This window comes from Chelonia mydas, chromosome 1 (genome assembly GCF_015237465.2).
Source record: "Chelonia mydas isolate rCheMyd1 chromosome 1, rCheMyd1.pri.v2, whole genome shotgun sequence".
NCBI lineage: Eukaryota > Metazoa > Chordata > Testudines > Cheloniidae > Chelonia > Chelonia mydas.
The window spans coordinates 242265503-242281305 of NC_057849.1; the positions used below are offsets into that span (position 1 = coordinate 242265503).

At 39.9% G+C, this 15803-nt stretch overlaps 1 protein-coding gene across 7 annotated transcripts in view; it reads left to right on the forward strand.

Annotated features, from left to right (window-relative positions):
- Positions 1-7788, forward strand: part of BICD1 (BICD cargo adaptor 1) — a 263678-nt gene extending 255890 nt beyond the window's left edge. For all 7 annotated transcript variants that reach the window (XM_037878550.2, XM_043540936.1, XM_043540942.1 and 4 more), the window contains one exon: positions 4897-7788. In XM_037878550.2, the coding sequence (XP_037734478.1) occupies positions 4897-4987 (91 nt within the window). In that variant the 3' untranslated portion in view covers positions 4988-7788. The remainder of the gene's footprint in view (positions 1-4896) is intronic.
- Positions 7789-15803: the final 8015 nt, after the last annotated feature.

Sequence of the window (15803 nt, forward strand, 5' to 3'; positions counted from 1 at the left end):
CTGCCGCTTAGCCAGTTGGTCCCCAGCCTGTAGCGGTGCATGGAATACTTCCATCCTAAGTGCAGGACTCTGCACTTGTCCTTGTTGAACCTCATCGGATTTCTTTTGGCCCAATCCTCCAATTTGTCTAGGTCACTCTGGACTCTATCCTTACCCTCCAGCGTATCTACCTCTCCCCCCAGTTTAGTGTCATCCGCGAACTTGCTGAGGGTGCAATCCATCCCGTCATCCAGATCATTAATGAAGATGTTGAACAAAACCAGGCCCAGGACAGACCCCTGGGGCATTCCACTTGATACCGGCTGCCAATTAGACATGGAGCCATTGATCACTACCTATTGAGCCCGACGATCTAGCCAGCTTTCTATCCACCGTATAGTCCATTCATCCAATCCATACTTTTTTAACCTGCTGGCAAGAATACTGTGGGAGACCATATCAAAAGCTTTGCTAAAGTCAAGATATATCACGTCCACCATTTCCCCCCATCCACAGAGCCAGTTATCTCATCATTATTTATTATTAATTAACATTATTAGTCATTAAGAGGTTGGTGAGACAGAATTGTTTCATATTTCTTTATGCATAAAAATGTTTTTATATACTAAGATGATCTCCAACTTAGCAGTACCGTGAATAGAAAAATGAACACATGCTTAATGTCCTGAGTACTGGGATATTTTTGTATTACAATAACTGCAACCAGGTCCTCCTGCTAATATGTATCACCTATTGTTATTTGTTTTTAAAGGTAGGAAGGTAGCTTTGACAGGCAACACATTTGGATAGATCTCTGTATAAACAAGAAAAAATTGCATGAGTCTTTCCATTCCACTCTACCATTATCAACCAATCACAGGAATCACAGAAAAAATGGGACCTTTCTAGGATTATGGGGCCACCTCGTAGTAAATCCTTATCACCTGCTACTTTAAGGTTGAATTTCACTCCTTCACTGAGGGGGAAAACAAGATCTGTGCCTGAGCTAAGTCCCACTTAAGCTCTATTTTGAAGACTTAAGAGGAGCAGAGGTCTTCTGTTGCTCTCAGTAAATGGATAATTTCACCCTAAATGTCACCCTTTTCTGTGTCTCCTCCCCCACCCCTCCCTTTATTGGGGATGACCAGAATAGGCAAAGAGCTAATTCAGACCCCTCCCCTAATGCCAGCTCTATATTTACATGTTGTTGCATCTCACTAACAGCAATACAGAGGAAAGTACCATCATTGAATTTTTTAATGTAAAACAAATCCAGCTAGGAAAATATTTGGGCCAAAATTTACGAGCCCAGGTTCCTAAAGTTAAGTTTCTAACTCCATATGTTATGAGGCTTGATCTTACAAGGTGCTGAGTATTCTGGCACTGACCCAGCTAGTGGGTCTACTCATGTGCTTAAGTGTTTGGCTGGATTAGTGCTCGGCCCGTTGCCCCAAAAGAGAAGTGGATTGATTTCAAAAGTGCTGAACCCTGCTTCCCCTGGTGAGTCCCTCCTAAAGAACCTCATTCTTTGAGGTGCTGGACACCCTCAACAGTGACTGAAGCCAGTGGGGATTGAAGGTACCCAGCACCTTGCAGGTTTCATTCCATAATCATGCGTCTTCTATTTAAAGGCCTAAACGTGGAATTAAGAGCTTAACTTTAGGCATGCTAGATAGGGATTTTCAGAAGAGTCTAAAGGGGAGTTAGGTGCCCAATTGAATTCCAGTGGGAGGGAGACACCAAACTCTCTTAGACGCCCCAAATTTGAAAACTATGGCCTGATAGTAAAATCACAGTGGTGATGATGAACTACATTCTTTTTGGCCTTTGAACAAATGGAACTTCTTTTTTCCGCTAATTAAATCCTGTATGTGCATATTTACGCATTTTCAACATGCTATAAATACCTTTGGCATTTCCAATTGATCCATTCCCAACAGCAGACTAATTGCAGTCCCTCAGCCAATATCTGCAATGCGCCAAAATTCTGTACTGGAGGGATAATATATACGTGAGACAGTGCAGTGTCTAAAGGAAGAAAAATAGAAAAGCCCTGGAAGAACAAGTACAAGGGCAATTGTGCTTCACTTTGCTTGCCAGACAGACTATAATACATACTGAGTCAAAAAAAGAAAAAGAAAAAAAGAAAGACATTTCCCAGACAGACTGAAAAACTGCAGGTGTTTATGGGTTGATTTTATTCACATACTGTATCTGAAGCTTGATGTGCCTGATGCTTCACTTGAAAAATTAAGGACTGTAACTCAAGCAGGCCTCAGATGTAAAAGCTTTCTGGCAGTGCAATTCACCCCTGCAAAGACAGCCTGGCCAAATGAGATGCTGTAAGGGGTGAAGTTTACCCTGGGTGAATATTGTTTCTAGACTAGTATTTAAAACAATAGGCAATGAAACCTGTCTTAAGCAACAAACCAAAGTTGGTTAGAAAGCAAACAAAGCATTACTGGAAATCTTGGGAGTGTTTTAAAGTGGTTGCTAGCATTAAAGCAGCAGTTCTTAAATTGTGGGTTGGGACCCCAAAGTGGGTCGCAACCCCATTTTAAAAAGGTCACCGGGACTGGCTTAGACTTGCTGGGGCCCAGGGGCTGAAGCCAAAGCCTGAACCCCACTGTCTGGGGCCAAAGCGGAAGCCTGGGTCCAGAGCCAAAGTCCAAGGGCTTCAGCCCTGGGTGGCAGGGCTCAGGTTACAGGGCCCCTGCCTGTGGCTGAATCCCTTGGGCTTTGGCACCTCCAACCAAGGTGGTGGGGCTCGGGCAGGCTCAAGATTCAGTCCCCCTCCTGGGGTCGTGTAGTAATTTTTGTTGTCAGAAGGGGGTCGCGGTGCAATGAAGTTTGAGAACCCCTGCATTAAAGGGTACTTATCAGTGATGCTGCCCCTAAAGGCAGGTTTCAGTGGGTTTGAACAAATGCTTTGGTTGGTACATTGTATTCAAAGGGGATGAAACCTTGCTTCTGAACTGGCACCTTCAGTTTAGTATGGATCATCATATGAACATATAAAATCCCTAGTGTGCAAATCATATGGCACTTGTGAATTGCTGTTTAAATTTGATCCCACCATTTTGCTCATGCATTCATTTCCCTTCACAACATTCCTCATCTAAGCATGCAAACAGAAGTTGTGTGTCACAGTTCAGGGCAACTGCACTTGTCTTTCCCTCTATGGTCCACCAGGGGCACCCACTCTCAGGTTTCCATGTCCCCAGCCATTACCTGTTTGGTAGAGTCAGAATGCCTAAGCAGGCCTGTTTTGCTTTTCTCCTCAGAGACTATAAACAGCGTAATTACCCACAGTTATAAGCAGGGATCCTAGTTTTCCACAATAAAAAAACCAAAATTCTCCAATTAAAAAAAAACATTAAAATCTGTGTTCTTCCACGATTAAAATGAAATGCTGTATTTTTGTTTTCCTAGCCACAATATAGATAGGTATCAGCTGAACACAAGGTTTTATTGATAGATTTACAATTTTTAAGCAAGTTTGAAGCCTACGAGTGCCATCAATCATTATAATAAAATAAAATTAATAGAATTGCAATTTGTAATCTACAACCTTGCTGCATACAAGTACAGAACAGCACATTACCATCAATGTGAAATTTGTCCTTGCCAAACTCAGTGACATGGTCTTTAGGGGTGATTTTTAAAGTTTTCAGCATCTTTTTCTAACTTTAATTACTCACATCTAGAGGCCGAAGTGAAATTTGAGATGCATTAAAACGCAAACCCCTATCTGTCGTTGAGTAACCACTATTTTCCCGAAGCAGTTTATTGGAATATGTTTAGCTATGTAAATTTAAAGCTCATTGAAAAATCAACCACAAGAGGGGGAGATTGCACACACTGAATAAGTGATACTGGTACTTTCAGTAAAAGCTAGTTAATAGTTAATATATGTTTTTTATTTTTTCACAAAATGTAAAAATTAAAGAGTCCCTGTAAAACCACAAATTCTGTGTTTTTCTGCAGCAAACAGATTTTTAGGATACCTACTTATAAAGTACCACACAGCTTTTTCTAAGCAAGCACATTTTTTCTTAAGGTAAAAGCTTTACAGAAAAAAACATATTAAAGCAATAAATGAATTTACACACATGCTACTAAGTTTACCAGAGATCACCCCAACTCAAAAAGGACTCTGGTGGAGTCAGTTCTTCAAACCAACAGGGGGTTTTCTCTGGTTACAAGTTCATAACCGCATTGGCTCAGAACAGGCACTCCTTCATACAGTTTGGGTCTTCAGTGTACAGAAAGTGTGAACAGATAATCAGCCAGAGAATGGGTCCCCTCCTCATGGCGAAGCTTCCGAAGGTTGGGTCTTTGCATAATGGAAGGTGGTAATTTGCATTCACCTCCACCCAGGTATTTCCTAGGAACCCCACTTAACTTTGTAGCTAGATGGACCATTAGTCTGACCCACTACGGCCGTTCTTATGTTTGTCTGGCATATTGTTTAATATAGTGATAACACTTCCCAAGGTTTATACTGGCCATGTCTCTCCACTAGAGAAGTCACGTACAACCCCACAATCATATATAAACTTTGCATTTTTAATACAATGGGCACCAAAGATACTTAAACTTAATTCAATAAGATGCAATTTAATTCAATAAGGTTTATCCAGGATATTACTAGAAACTGGTATCTCTGTGCCAGTGTGGTGCTAATTGGACAGCAGGACATCTTCAGCATCTGATTTACATGTGCAAGGGCCATTTTGTATGTGCACATTAGGGATGTTACATATGCAGATCACTGCCTGAATTAAATGGAGGGTGCAAATTTGCAAGCTGGGTTTTATCCCCTTTGAAAATCTGTGCCCACACCTGTTTTGTTTACATTCATGTAAAGATTTGGCCATGTGTTTTAAACACTTTTTCTCTTCTTTTAATTTTCAGTCCTGATGTAGCCTTTCCAGAAGAGCAGCCACATTCCAGCTCTCAGTGTGCCCCTCTCAACTGTCTCTCCAAGCCTCCTCCTTATCCCTAATCTTCAGATGCAACATAAGAGAAAAAACAAACACACAAACTGAGTGGAGCTCACACAACAAAGGTATAAGTTGCTCCCAAGGACCCGGTAGGCAATCCTGCCTTGTTGCGGCGTTGACAAGTCTGGATTCATATCCGTTTTGGCAACCGAGTGTTGGCTGAGAAGAAGGATACAAAGCACAGAGCCCTGCCTGTCAAAAAGACTTTTTATGGTTCCTCTAATTATATTCAAACTTTGCTGTCACACCTGAAGTTTAGTGAAATTTAACAGCGTGAGAAAATGTTCCTCCCAGCTGCGTGGCTTTACCTCTGAAATATTGAGAGACTTTAGCCAATATTTTAAAAAATTATGTTACAAAATCCTATTTTCACATCCTCCACGTTCAGCCATAGGAACTAGGTCAGATTTTCTTTTCTGTTGTTAAGGGTGTGATATTTATTTTTACTTTATTTGCACCATAATTTTGTGTTTATAAAATGTGGTCCTTGTTTTTTGGGTTTTCTTTTGTTTTGTTTCTCTTTTTGGTGAGAGTTGTATTTAATTCATTTTATTTTTAAAAAACAACCAGAAATAGCTTAAGTTAAGAATGACTGAGTTAGTATTTAAAAAAAAAATGATGATTGTTATCTTGGCCAGAGAGTATGGCCTATTTTTTTTATTGCACAAAAACATTGAAAATGGGGTGAATTGGAATGTTAACAGTGACTTTGTATTTTGCTGTTGCACTGATATTGTTTATGCACTTGTTTTCTAATTTCTATTATACTAGCTGCTGGTTTTGTTCTAGGTCTTCACTGGAAGCTGATTATTAAACCTAAGAAGGAGATTAAAGAATGATGCTTTGATTTTCATTCAGATATTTGCTTGCATTTTAAGTATATTTTTGCATTTCAGACAAGTAGATGAATTGGTGCTTTTTCTGGGGGGGTGGGGAGGGTTCTGTTTGGCATCTGAGAAAGAAAAGCTAAAGCAACTTGAAGTAAAATGTTGTGGGTTAATTAAAAATTTCAGTTTTTTCTCCTGCTCCCAAATTGAGGGTACTAGTTTGAGGAATGACCAGTGAAAGTATAAAGAGTAAGAATGGTGAGGTTATGTACATTTAGCGTGAGATATTCTATGGTTGAATACCTCATGCATGTAGGGTTAATAGCTTCGAATGAAAGTGGCAGGATTTTACTGTAGTGCATTTTTTCCCTTGCCAAATATTAACAAATACAGAACCTTAGCTCATTGTCAGTTTATGACAACTACTCAGGTGACCTATGGTGCACAGTGTTCCAAATTAAAGATTCTCTCCTCTAAATGCTGAATAAAGCTGTGTTGCATAGCAAAATGAAGGATAGCTGAATTTATTTTGCACAGAATCTGACAGCAAGGCAAGTAGCTAAATAAGCTGTGGTGTCTTAGCACCTTTGGGCTTCTTATCTGGTCATCAAGATGGAAAAATACAAGTACTGCCCATTCGTTGCTAATTAGCATACTCCTTGCTTTTGGTCAGTGGCCTTAACTTATTTAAAGAAGACAGGCGTTGACATGTCCATGTTTCTGTCTGTTTCTTCTCTGTGGTGTTAATATGATCCACAAGATGGAAATACAAATACAGCTTACTATTTGCAGCAATTAAAAAAAATTGTTACAGATATAATTGGAATAATTCAATATAACTGAATCTGAGGAAAAGAACACTGTCCTCCAATACTAAAAATGCTTACCAAATGTAATAACGTACAGTACATAAGTGGAGGAAAGAATCAGTGGCCAATCAGTGTGCCTAACAATCATTACCATAGTACCAGTAATGAAGGTGCTGTAAATAGAAGTATCCTAATGTAATCAACAATGTACACTATATAACCTTGTCAGAGCCATTGAGCTAATGTAATAAAACATGTAGAATCGGAGGTGGAGAAAAACAGAAACAAATTCATGTAAAAGTCTGATCATACCAACCTAACAACTCTTTGCACTGTTTCTATATACGTTTCCAAGATGTTCACATGATCCTTCTTGTACTGCATTCACATAACTATTTAGTGCCATACTTAACCTACTCTTCTTACAGAAAAGTCAGATAAAACTTGTTTAGCATTATCATGCTGTTTGGCACTAAGATTAGCTGCTATGTAGATTTTTATTAAAGAACTGTTTTGTCTGGGCAAATGTTGCCTTTAAAAAGCACCTCAGAATACCTGATGATGTTAGATCAGTATATTATTATTCCTCAGTGGTAGCATCTGTGTCCAACAAAGATAGCTACTGCATATCAGTTAAGTGAGAAAAGAATTAGCATTGCCACACTGTACACAGTTGCTGTAAACTGTATTTAGAATATTATCTCCTGTTTTCATATCCAAACCAAACATCTGTTGAAACTACAAAGAACATTTCTTCCCCCTAATTTAAATATATGTTTTAGCTTTTTTTATATAGATATGAATCTGTGGAGAAAATACTTGTTTTGAAATATTCTTTCAATAGTATATTCATTTTTAATTGTGATTTTCAAAGTAAAATTAGCAACTCTGAAATACTGTACTGGTATGGCCATTTGGATCAAGAGTTATAGAAGAGTGTTCCGTGGATTAGAAATTTTGGTCATGTTTTACAGAAATAAGTGGGTTTTTTTAAAGTTTTGATTCTCTTGTGATGCTTTAATTTAATTCCTAATCAATTTATAATTTTTTAAATATAATAAAGCAAGAATACGTGCTTGAAATTTAAGAGATCTAGGAAAGAACCAACTTAAATGTAAAAATGACTGTGGTTATTGCATTGTAAGAAATAAAGCTTTGTAGGCCCCAGAGCAGTCTTGCCTCTTTTGTCAGTTCACTGGGGAAAAAAACGTATCTTAAACTTCAGAAAACGTAAAGCCTTCTTGGTTAGATGATAATTAGTGATGTAAAGTTTTACCAAATGTCTGGTAGGAATTGTTTCTGAACCTCCGCTGGAAAAAAAAAACAAACCCCAAGTTGTTTTTAATGTTGGCAAAATGTTGAATGTAGCCATTTTAAAAAATCATTCCTAACACATTGCCATCTATCTTGATTTTAAAATAAAGGGAAAAAAAGAACACATATATTCTTAAAGGCTGGGTATACTTAGAAATACTGATGTGTATCCCCCACAGCAAAGAAGCGCCTTTCAAAAGCTTGTCCAGACTTTCAGTTTGAAATGCAGATATTGTTCATAAAGAGGGCCTTGGAGTCTCTCTGGGTGTCAGGTAGCCTATAAATTGCATGTCTGCTTTTTCCTTTTTTCTGACCTTGGGAGAGTTGTTTCCTGGTAGAAACAAATGATCCACATCTGAACAGCCAGTTACTGGAAATTTGTGGAAGGAAAACAAAATAAACAGTGTAAATCAAATTAAAATATAAGGTGAGAAGAAAGTGAATTAATGAAAAATTGTAAAACAGGGGAGCAGGGAAGAATATATTTTCTACCAGTGTCAGAAGGTAACCTTGAAACTTTTATAGAAAGAGAAAATATTGATAATTTCCCATCTCAAATCATGTAAGGGTCTTTGCCTTCTAGATAGAGGCAGTAGGGAGATCCTTTTTAATTGATCCCTGACAGGTTGGCATCTCCATGCTTATTCAACCCAAGTAGAATGAATGTAATTATAACTATACATTAGGATTAGTAGACTGAAAGTGTTTATTATTAAGATAAGGTGGAAAATTTTAATACGAAGATTATGCTTCCATTTTTTCCTGTTTAAAAATATGGAGTGGTTTTAACCATTTGCCATACATATCTGTAAACAAAAGGAGGAGGATATGTTAAAAGATGATAAAGACATCGCCAATGAAGGCTGCAAACCTGAAATCATATGAGTATCAGTGTTTACGTACAGCAGCTAGTTATATGGGGCCCAATCCTGCTTACACTGGCTGCAATGCAAGCAGAACTGGGCCCATATTATGCTAGCTACTTTAGAACTTGACCTTGCATCACTGGAGGAATTTTGCCATCAACTTCAGTAGAAATGGTGAGGCTGCATAATGAGGTTATAGATTACACATGCTCTTCAGAGGTCTTTTCCCTTTCTCAAGTGATAGATGTACATCTGTTGGAGTTGCAGTTGTTTCTTTCTGTACTAAAGAAGTCTTTATTTGAAAATTGCAGGCACTGATGTTTTACATTTGAAGCATGATCATTGCTATATTTACCTCTTTAAAAATGATAGCCCTCAATTTACTTCTGTTTTTCTCCTGCTGTACATGCAGTATGTCTCAAGGAGATATACAGTATTCAGAACTTTTTTCACCGTTGATGAATGTTGGGGTTTTTTAATTTTTAAATATTCTGTCAAAAAGAAATACACAAAAAAGCAATTAATTGCCTTTAGCCTTAAGGCACAAATGCACCTAAATATGCAATATAAAATGTGTGCATGAGATTCTTTAAATCATGTAGTCTTTTCCATAAGCATGATGATGAAGCTAGAGAATTCTTATTTCTTGTATGAACCATTACTCCCCGTGTCAGAAATGCAAGACAGCTGTTACAAAGAGTCTGTACATTACATCCTAAGAAGCATGGCTTAAATCCTCCTTGCATTTTAATCTCTTTCCTGTGGAGTTCTTGAAAATCCCCCTCTATTAAATCTAAAGTTAACAAAGTGACAAACTGACGTCAGATAAAGGAAAATTCCCATATTCTATAAATGTAGTTAATTTGTTGTCAGACTCTGGGTGATAGGGCCTTGGGTTCCAATTACTGTCTTTATATAGAGGTGTTTGTTCTGCTCATCATTATTATGCCGTAATAGAAACAGTGGAGATTATTGTATGGTTTTTCTCATCATTAGTAAACATGGTTAAACAAATGGTTTTTTATTAAAACTTGTTTTTGATTTAAAAGGTGTGCTGGAGATTAATGAACAAAAGAGGCTGACACAAATGAACTGGTTTGCTAGCTGGTTCATTTAATCAGCTGTGAAGAAGAAATAAGAAAAATCTAGCTTTTTAAATGGTTGCTATTATTGTTATTAATTATTATTATTTATTTATTATTCACAGGTATGATTTTGTGCACCATGCCAGTGGGTAAATTAAGTGCATCTCATTAGTTATTGCCCTAATTTCAAGCCCTATGGTTTGACTGTTAAAGGGTTAATTAACTTGATCCTTTGTTAAAAAAAATGTTAAAAAAAACCCAACAAAATCTGATGTTTTGTGACTTTTGTAATCTATTGAACATTTCCATTTGCATGATGATCTGTATCTAACAAACCATACCAACTGCTGTGTTCATTTCCAAACAGTTTTAACATTGGTGATGTTTGTGATAAACACAAATTTGTGTACTGTATGTTTACTGCTGTTATAACTTGGCTACTCCTATGTTGAATTGAAATTATGTCGTAATGCCTTCCTGGGCTTAAATGATGCAGTGTTTCTGGATGGTAAAGAATACAAAAGTATATGTGCTCATTGACTAAAATATTGAACATGAGAAATTTCCTCTTCTTGTTGGTACCTTTTGTTTAAAAGCAAAAAATGTTGAATAATTCTTGGTTCCAAAAATGCATCATTTGTATTTCAAGTTAAAATAATCCCCATGTTAACCCTTCCCTGCCATGTTTCTTATACCTATAGATAATCCTAGGTGAATGCCTTGTGAGGGATTCATAAAGTATGTGCTTGTAAATGTGTAGTATGATCATGCAGTCAAATGGTTGAGAAAAACAATCCAGTGCTGAAGAAATCAATTAAAAGCAGCAAATATACATCTAATTATGTTGCAATTAAAATTACAGTGTAATGTATTACTGTCCCAGTAAATAAACTGGCCATTTTTTTTTTCATTTAATTCTATGCTCTCTCTCTCTCTCTTTTCTACCTTACTGTCTCTGTAAGTAGTTTGCGGTATGCTTTTTTTTTTTTTGGCATTACTTGACGTTACTTGGCTTGGCCTCTTCTCCCCAAGGCCCCACCCTTGCTCCGCCTCTCTCCCCAGGCTCCGCCCACCACTTGCTCCTCTCCTCCCCCCACAATCACTCACCCTTATGGCAGGAAAAAAGTAGGAAAGCATAGCCCTCTCACTGTTAAAAGTGATGAGGCCCCTCTTCTGGTGACCCTGTTGCTGGGTGTCCAGTTTTTTGACTGGAAAGTCCGGTCAAAAAGTGGACCTGGCAGTACACTAAAAGTCCAGTTAGAGGAGAAAGCGCAATCAGCTTCCCCACCGGGAGGGTGGGAAGAGCAGCTGCTGCTGCCTGGAGGAGCTGCAGCTCAGCTGGAGAGAGAGAAAACTGGCTCCCAAGGACCTGGCTCTGGTGGAGAGAGTTAGGTACCAGCTCTGTGCTGTGCCCAGGAGGATCCTGTCCACACACCCATCCCGCTGTGCTCTTGCCCCTGGACCCTGCCTTGCTTGAGAACCGACTCCCTTCCCCCTCACACTGTGCTCTTGTCTCCGGCTCCTGCCTTGCTCTGGGGACTGACACCCCTGCTGTGCTTGTCCCCGGCTCCTGCCTCATTGAAGGGACCGACCTGGGCAGCCCCCTGTTAGCCTAGCCCTGGGCTCCCCCACAGCTCTGCCAGTACCCCTCACTCCCAATGTGCAGCCTTCTGCCAACCCAGGCCTGGGCTCTGCTCCAGAAATTAAGGAATAGTGATATACAAAGGCAAAAAATAAACCACACCATCTTCAGCGCAGTGAAAAGAGCATTAGACATGACTTTTCTATTGTTGTTACTGGAAATTGTGCATTTTAGCCTCTGTGCAAATATTGAAATCTCAAGGATTTTAATTCCAATCCTGCTCTGGTATATATACAATATATTTATTTTATAATTTTACTATTATGTAGAGTTTACCACCATGTCCAGAAGTCTTCGATTTTTGGATGCCAAAGAAATTAAACATTACTCTTATTTATCAGCTAAAGATATTATTTAGTAATAAATGTAATTAAGATCTGGGTTTAGAAGGTACCATGCACTGAGCAGTCAAAAATTGTATGGGGTTATGAAGGACCAAATTAGGCTTATTTATGGGGGAAAGTTTCATGCGTGTTTATGTCTGCATTTCCTGGAAGTGGATAGTTGGTCCATGTGATTAAGATTTCTTGTTTGTCAGAAAAGAAGTATATGGCCATATAAAGGCAAAGCATACAGTGACTTCATTCGCTTTGCTTAAACCTCTGGGAGAGATGGGAGGGAGGTGGAGTGGATGGAGCGATGGGGGAGGAGGGAGAGCAGCAAGCGGCAGGTCCAGGGGGCGGGGGGGGGGAGGGAAGAGGTGGGGCAAGGTGAGGTTCTGGCTCTCCTGCTTAGTGTCCCATGGGGGCCCACAAATATATTTGGCTCTGGGCCCACAAAAGTTTAGTCCGGCCCTGAATAGAAATGGTTTGCTGTTTCCTTTTACTGAAATTGAAGCAGACATTGGAGTAAGGACTAAATCCACTTATAGTGTTTCCACAAATTCGTATAATCTCTGAATTACACCAATATCTGCAGAGGGTCTTCATCCTGTGGAGCTCTGTAAAATGCCAATCTCTGGCCTCAAGCAATGTGCAAGCAAAGGAAGACATGAAATCAGCAGAAAATTGGGTTAGGAATGCTATGCCTAGTGCAGCAAACCATACCTGTATATCAAAGCAAGAAACATCTTGTGAAGCAAGAAACATTCTTCCCTTGAGGAAGTCTGAGTAGGATCCGGCAGCATGGGGGGTCAAAATCCTTCCCAAACAGCCAGTCACTCCATATTCTGCTGATTGGAAGATGTTCCCCACCGCAATACTGATGAGCCTCATTGGCAGTCGGATGAGAAAGAAACTGTAGAAGGCATTGATTTGCCTACCAGGCTTGGCCTACATGACAGCTGAAGTAACCCTTTTCTCCCTTGCACTTTGGGGACAGGTGGAAGTAAGGCTGTATTTGTTTTGACCAGAGTGGCAGGGTCCTTTCTATAGTAAAAGGATTTGTCTGTGTCTGTGAAGATAAATGCAGCCAGCAGCCTGAGAACTGTTGCTTGTCTGATATCTTTCCCACTTATCTGTCCTCTTTCTTTGCCCTGCTGGGTAAAGGTAGAGAGGTCACCACGCACCAACCCTTCTGTATTCATTACAGGCAGTGCTGCCTTTACTTAAGGTTGCCTAAGAGTAACTTTGCATTATAATAACTTCCAAATCTATACCAGTTGGGCTGAAACGTCCATGATGGCTGTCAGCCTCAGGAGGATGAATTTTTATTTTAGTTTACTTTTAAGTTCCAGCTACTGTAGCTTAGCTGTTTACAAGGTTAAGAGAAAAATACCCTTTTCGACTTTTTTGTTTTTTAAATCCTTACCATTTCATTGAGAAGCCCTAGTGCTTCCACGATGTGGAACAGGGACTTGAAGTTTGGCAGGCTGGGTCCATGCCTGGTGTGAGGATTAGAACTTTTTGCTTTCCCCACAAAAATCTGCCCACACGTTTCTAATATTTATAAGCCTCTGGGGGATGGGGGAGGAGAGAAAAGAAACGAAAAGCCACTGTTTGCACATGCGTAGCAGAGTCTGTCTCCACTGACCCTTCCTCACAGCTTCTCTGTGCTCACCAGACTGAGCATCTTCCCAGGGCTGCACAAGGACAGCAGGATTTTCCCTGCAATCACTCATCCTGCCTCCCATTGTGACACCAGCCACCACAACGGAGCCGAGACAATTCCACTTGGGCTCTCAATAACCCTACTGCTGGCACCCACAGAGGTAGAGGAAACAACCTGTCTTGGAACACAGAGGAGTGTGAAGCAGGCAGAGGATAGTAAAGCTATTGAGCAGACAAAGGGAAATAGGTGGCAGGGAACAGAAATGGGCTGAGAATGATCAGAGTAGTGGAAGAGCAAGGTTGCCCTCATGGTAAGGTATCTGAATGCCACGCTGAAGAACTGGATTCTATCTCTGCCTCTGTCACAGAGTTCCTGGGTGAATTCTGGGCAAGTCATGTAAGCCCAGATTGTTGCACGGGGGAGGGGCACTAACTGTGTGTTCCTTATTTTCTGGACACCGGATTTGAGATACATGCAGCCAGATTTACAGAAGTGCTGAGCACTCCCAGCTGCAACGGAAGTCAAAGGGAACTATACTTTGAACATGTAAACCAGGGGTTCTCAAACTGGGGGTCGGGACCCCTCAGGGGGTTGTGCGCTATGAGTCTCCACCCCAAACCCCGCTTTGCCTCCAGCATTTATAATGGTGTTAAATATATAAAAAAGTATTTTTAATTTATAAGGGGGAGTCGCACTCAGAGACTTGCTATATGAAAGGGGTCACCAGCACAAAAGTTTGAGAATTGCTGATGTAAACTATGATAAAAATGTTAAGTATTCTGAAAAATCAGGCCCCAGGCCTCTCAAGTTGAGCACCCAAAATAGCAGATAGTTTTGACAATGCTGACCTTAATTTCTCTGAAGGTATCCTCATTCAACTTCTTTCATGTGTGTTGTCATAAATATAAAGGGAAGGGTAACCACCTTTCTGTATACAGTGCTATAAAATCCCTCCTGGCCAGAGGCAAAATCCTTTCACCTGTAAAGGGTTAAGGAGCTAAAGGTAACCCCACTGGCACCTGACCCAAAATGGCCAATGAGGGGACAAGATTCTTTCAAATCTGGAGTGGGGGGAGAACAAAAGAGTTTGGTCTGTCTGTGGGATGCTTTTGCTGGGAACAGATCAGGAATGCAGCCTCACAACTCCTGTTAAGTTAGTAAGTAATCTAGCTAGAAATACGTTAGATTTCCTTTTGTTTAATGGCTGGTAAAATAAGCTGTGCTGGATGGAATGTATATTCCTATTTTTGTGTCTTTTTGTAATTTAAGGTTTTGCCTAGAGGGATTCTCTATGTTTTGAATCTGATTACCCTGTAAGGTATTTACCATCCTGATTTTACAGAGGTGATTCTTTTACCTTTTCTTTAATTAAAATTCTTCTTTTAAGAACCTGATTGATTTTTCATTGTTCTTAAGATCCAAGGGTTTGGGTCTGTCTTCAGCTATGCAAATTGGTGAGGATTTTATCAAGCCCTCCCCAGGAAATGGGGTATAGGGCTTGGGGGAATATTTTGGGGGAAGACATCTCCAAGTGGGCTCTTTCCCTGTTCTTTGTTTAAAAGCTTGGTGGTGGCAGCATACGGTTCAAGGACAAGGCAAAGTTTGTACCTTGGGGAAGTTTTTAACCTAGCTGGTAAGAATAAGCTTAGGGGGTCTTTCATGCAGGTCCCCACATCTGTACCTTAGAGTTCAGAGTGGGGAAGGAACCTTGACATGTGTCCTCCTCCACCACCACCACCTCTTTGAGTCATCTTAAAGTTACCAGCCATTCCTTTTCTTGAGCAGAAGGCTGGCACTGAAAGCTCTGTTTATCTACCTAACCTGTCCATCACAGGCAGCAGCAGCAAAGCTTCCCCAAATGTGTGATGAGAGATATTGGCAAGATCACATAAAGAGATGGCTTTAAGCAATGACAAACTAATTCTATCTCCAGCCACATTCAGTCCTTAGCCTCTCTGCTGAAACATGGCCATGCATTTTGTGAAGTAAACGTGCACTAAGCACTGTCACACACAGGCTGTGCCAATAATGTCAAGGTAACCCTTTTCTCACCCTTCAGAAACAATCTAGAATTTTAACCAGGGTTTTATAATCAATATATATGTGAGGAAAGAAGTGTATATAACCACTGCCCAACCATTCTGTATGGATAGCATTATGGAAACATACTGTTACAGGGAATATTAATAGACCAGTTTTGGCTTATTTGCAACTAAAGCATTATATCAAATCCCATGTGGAAAGCTAAGGTTTCAGGAGACCATTAATAAGGATAGAAACACTAAA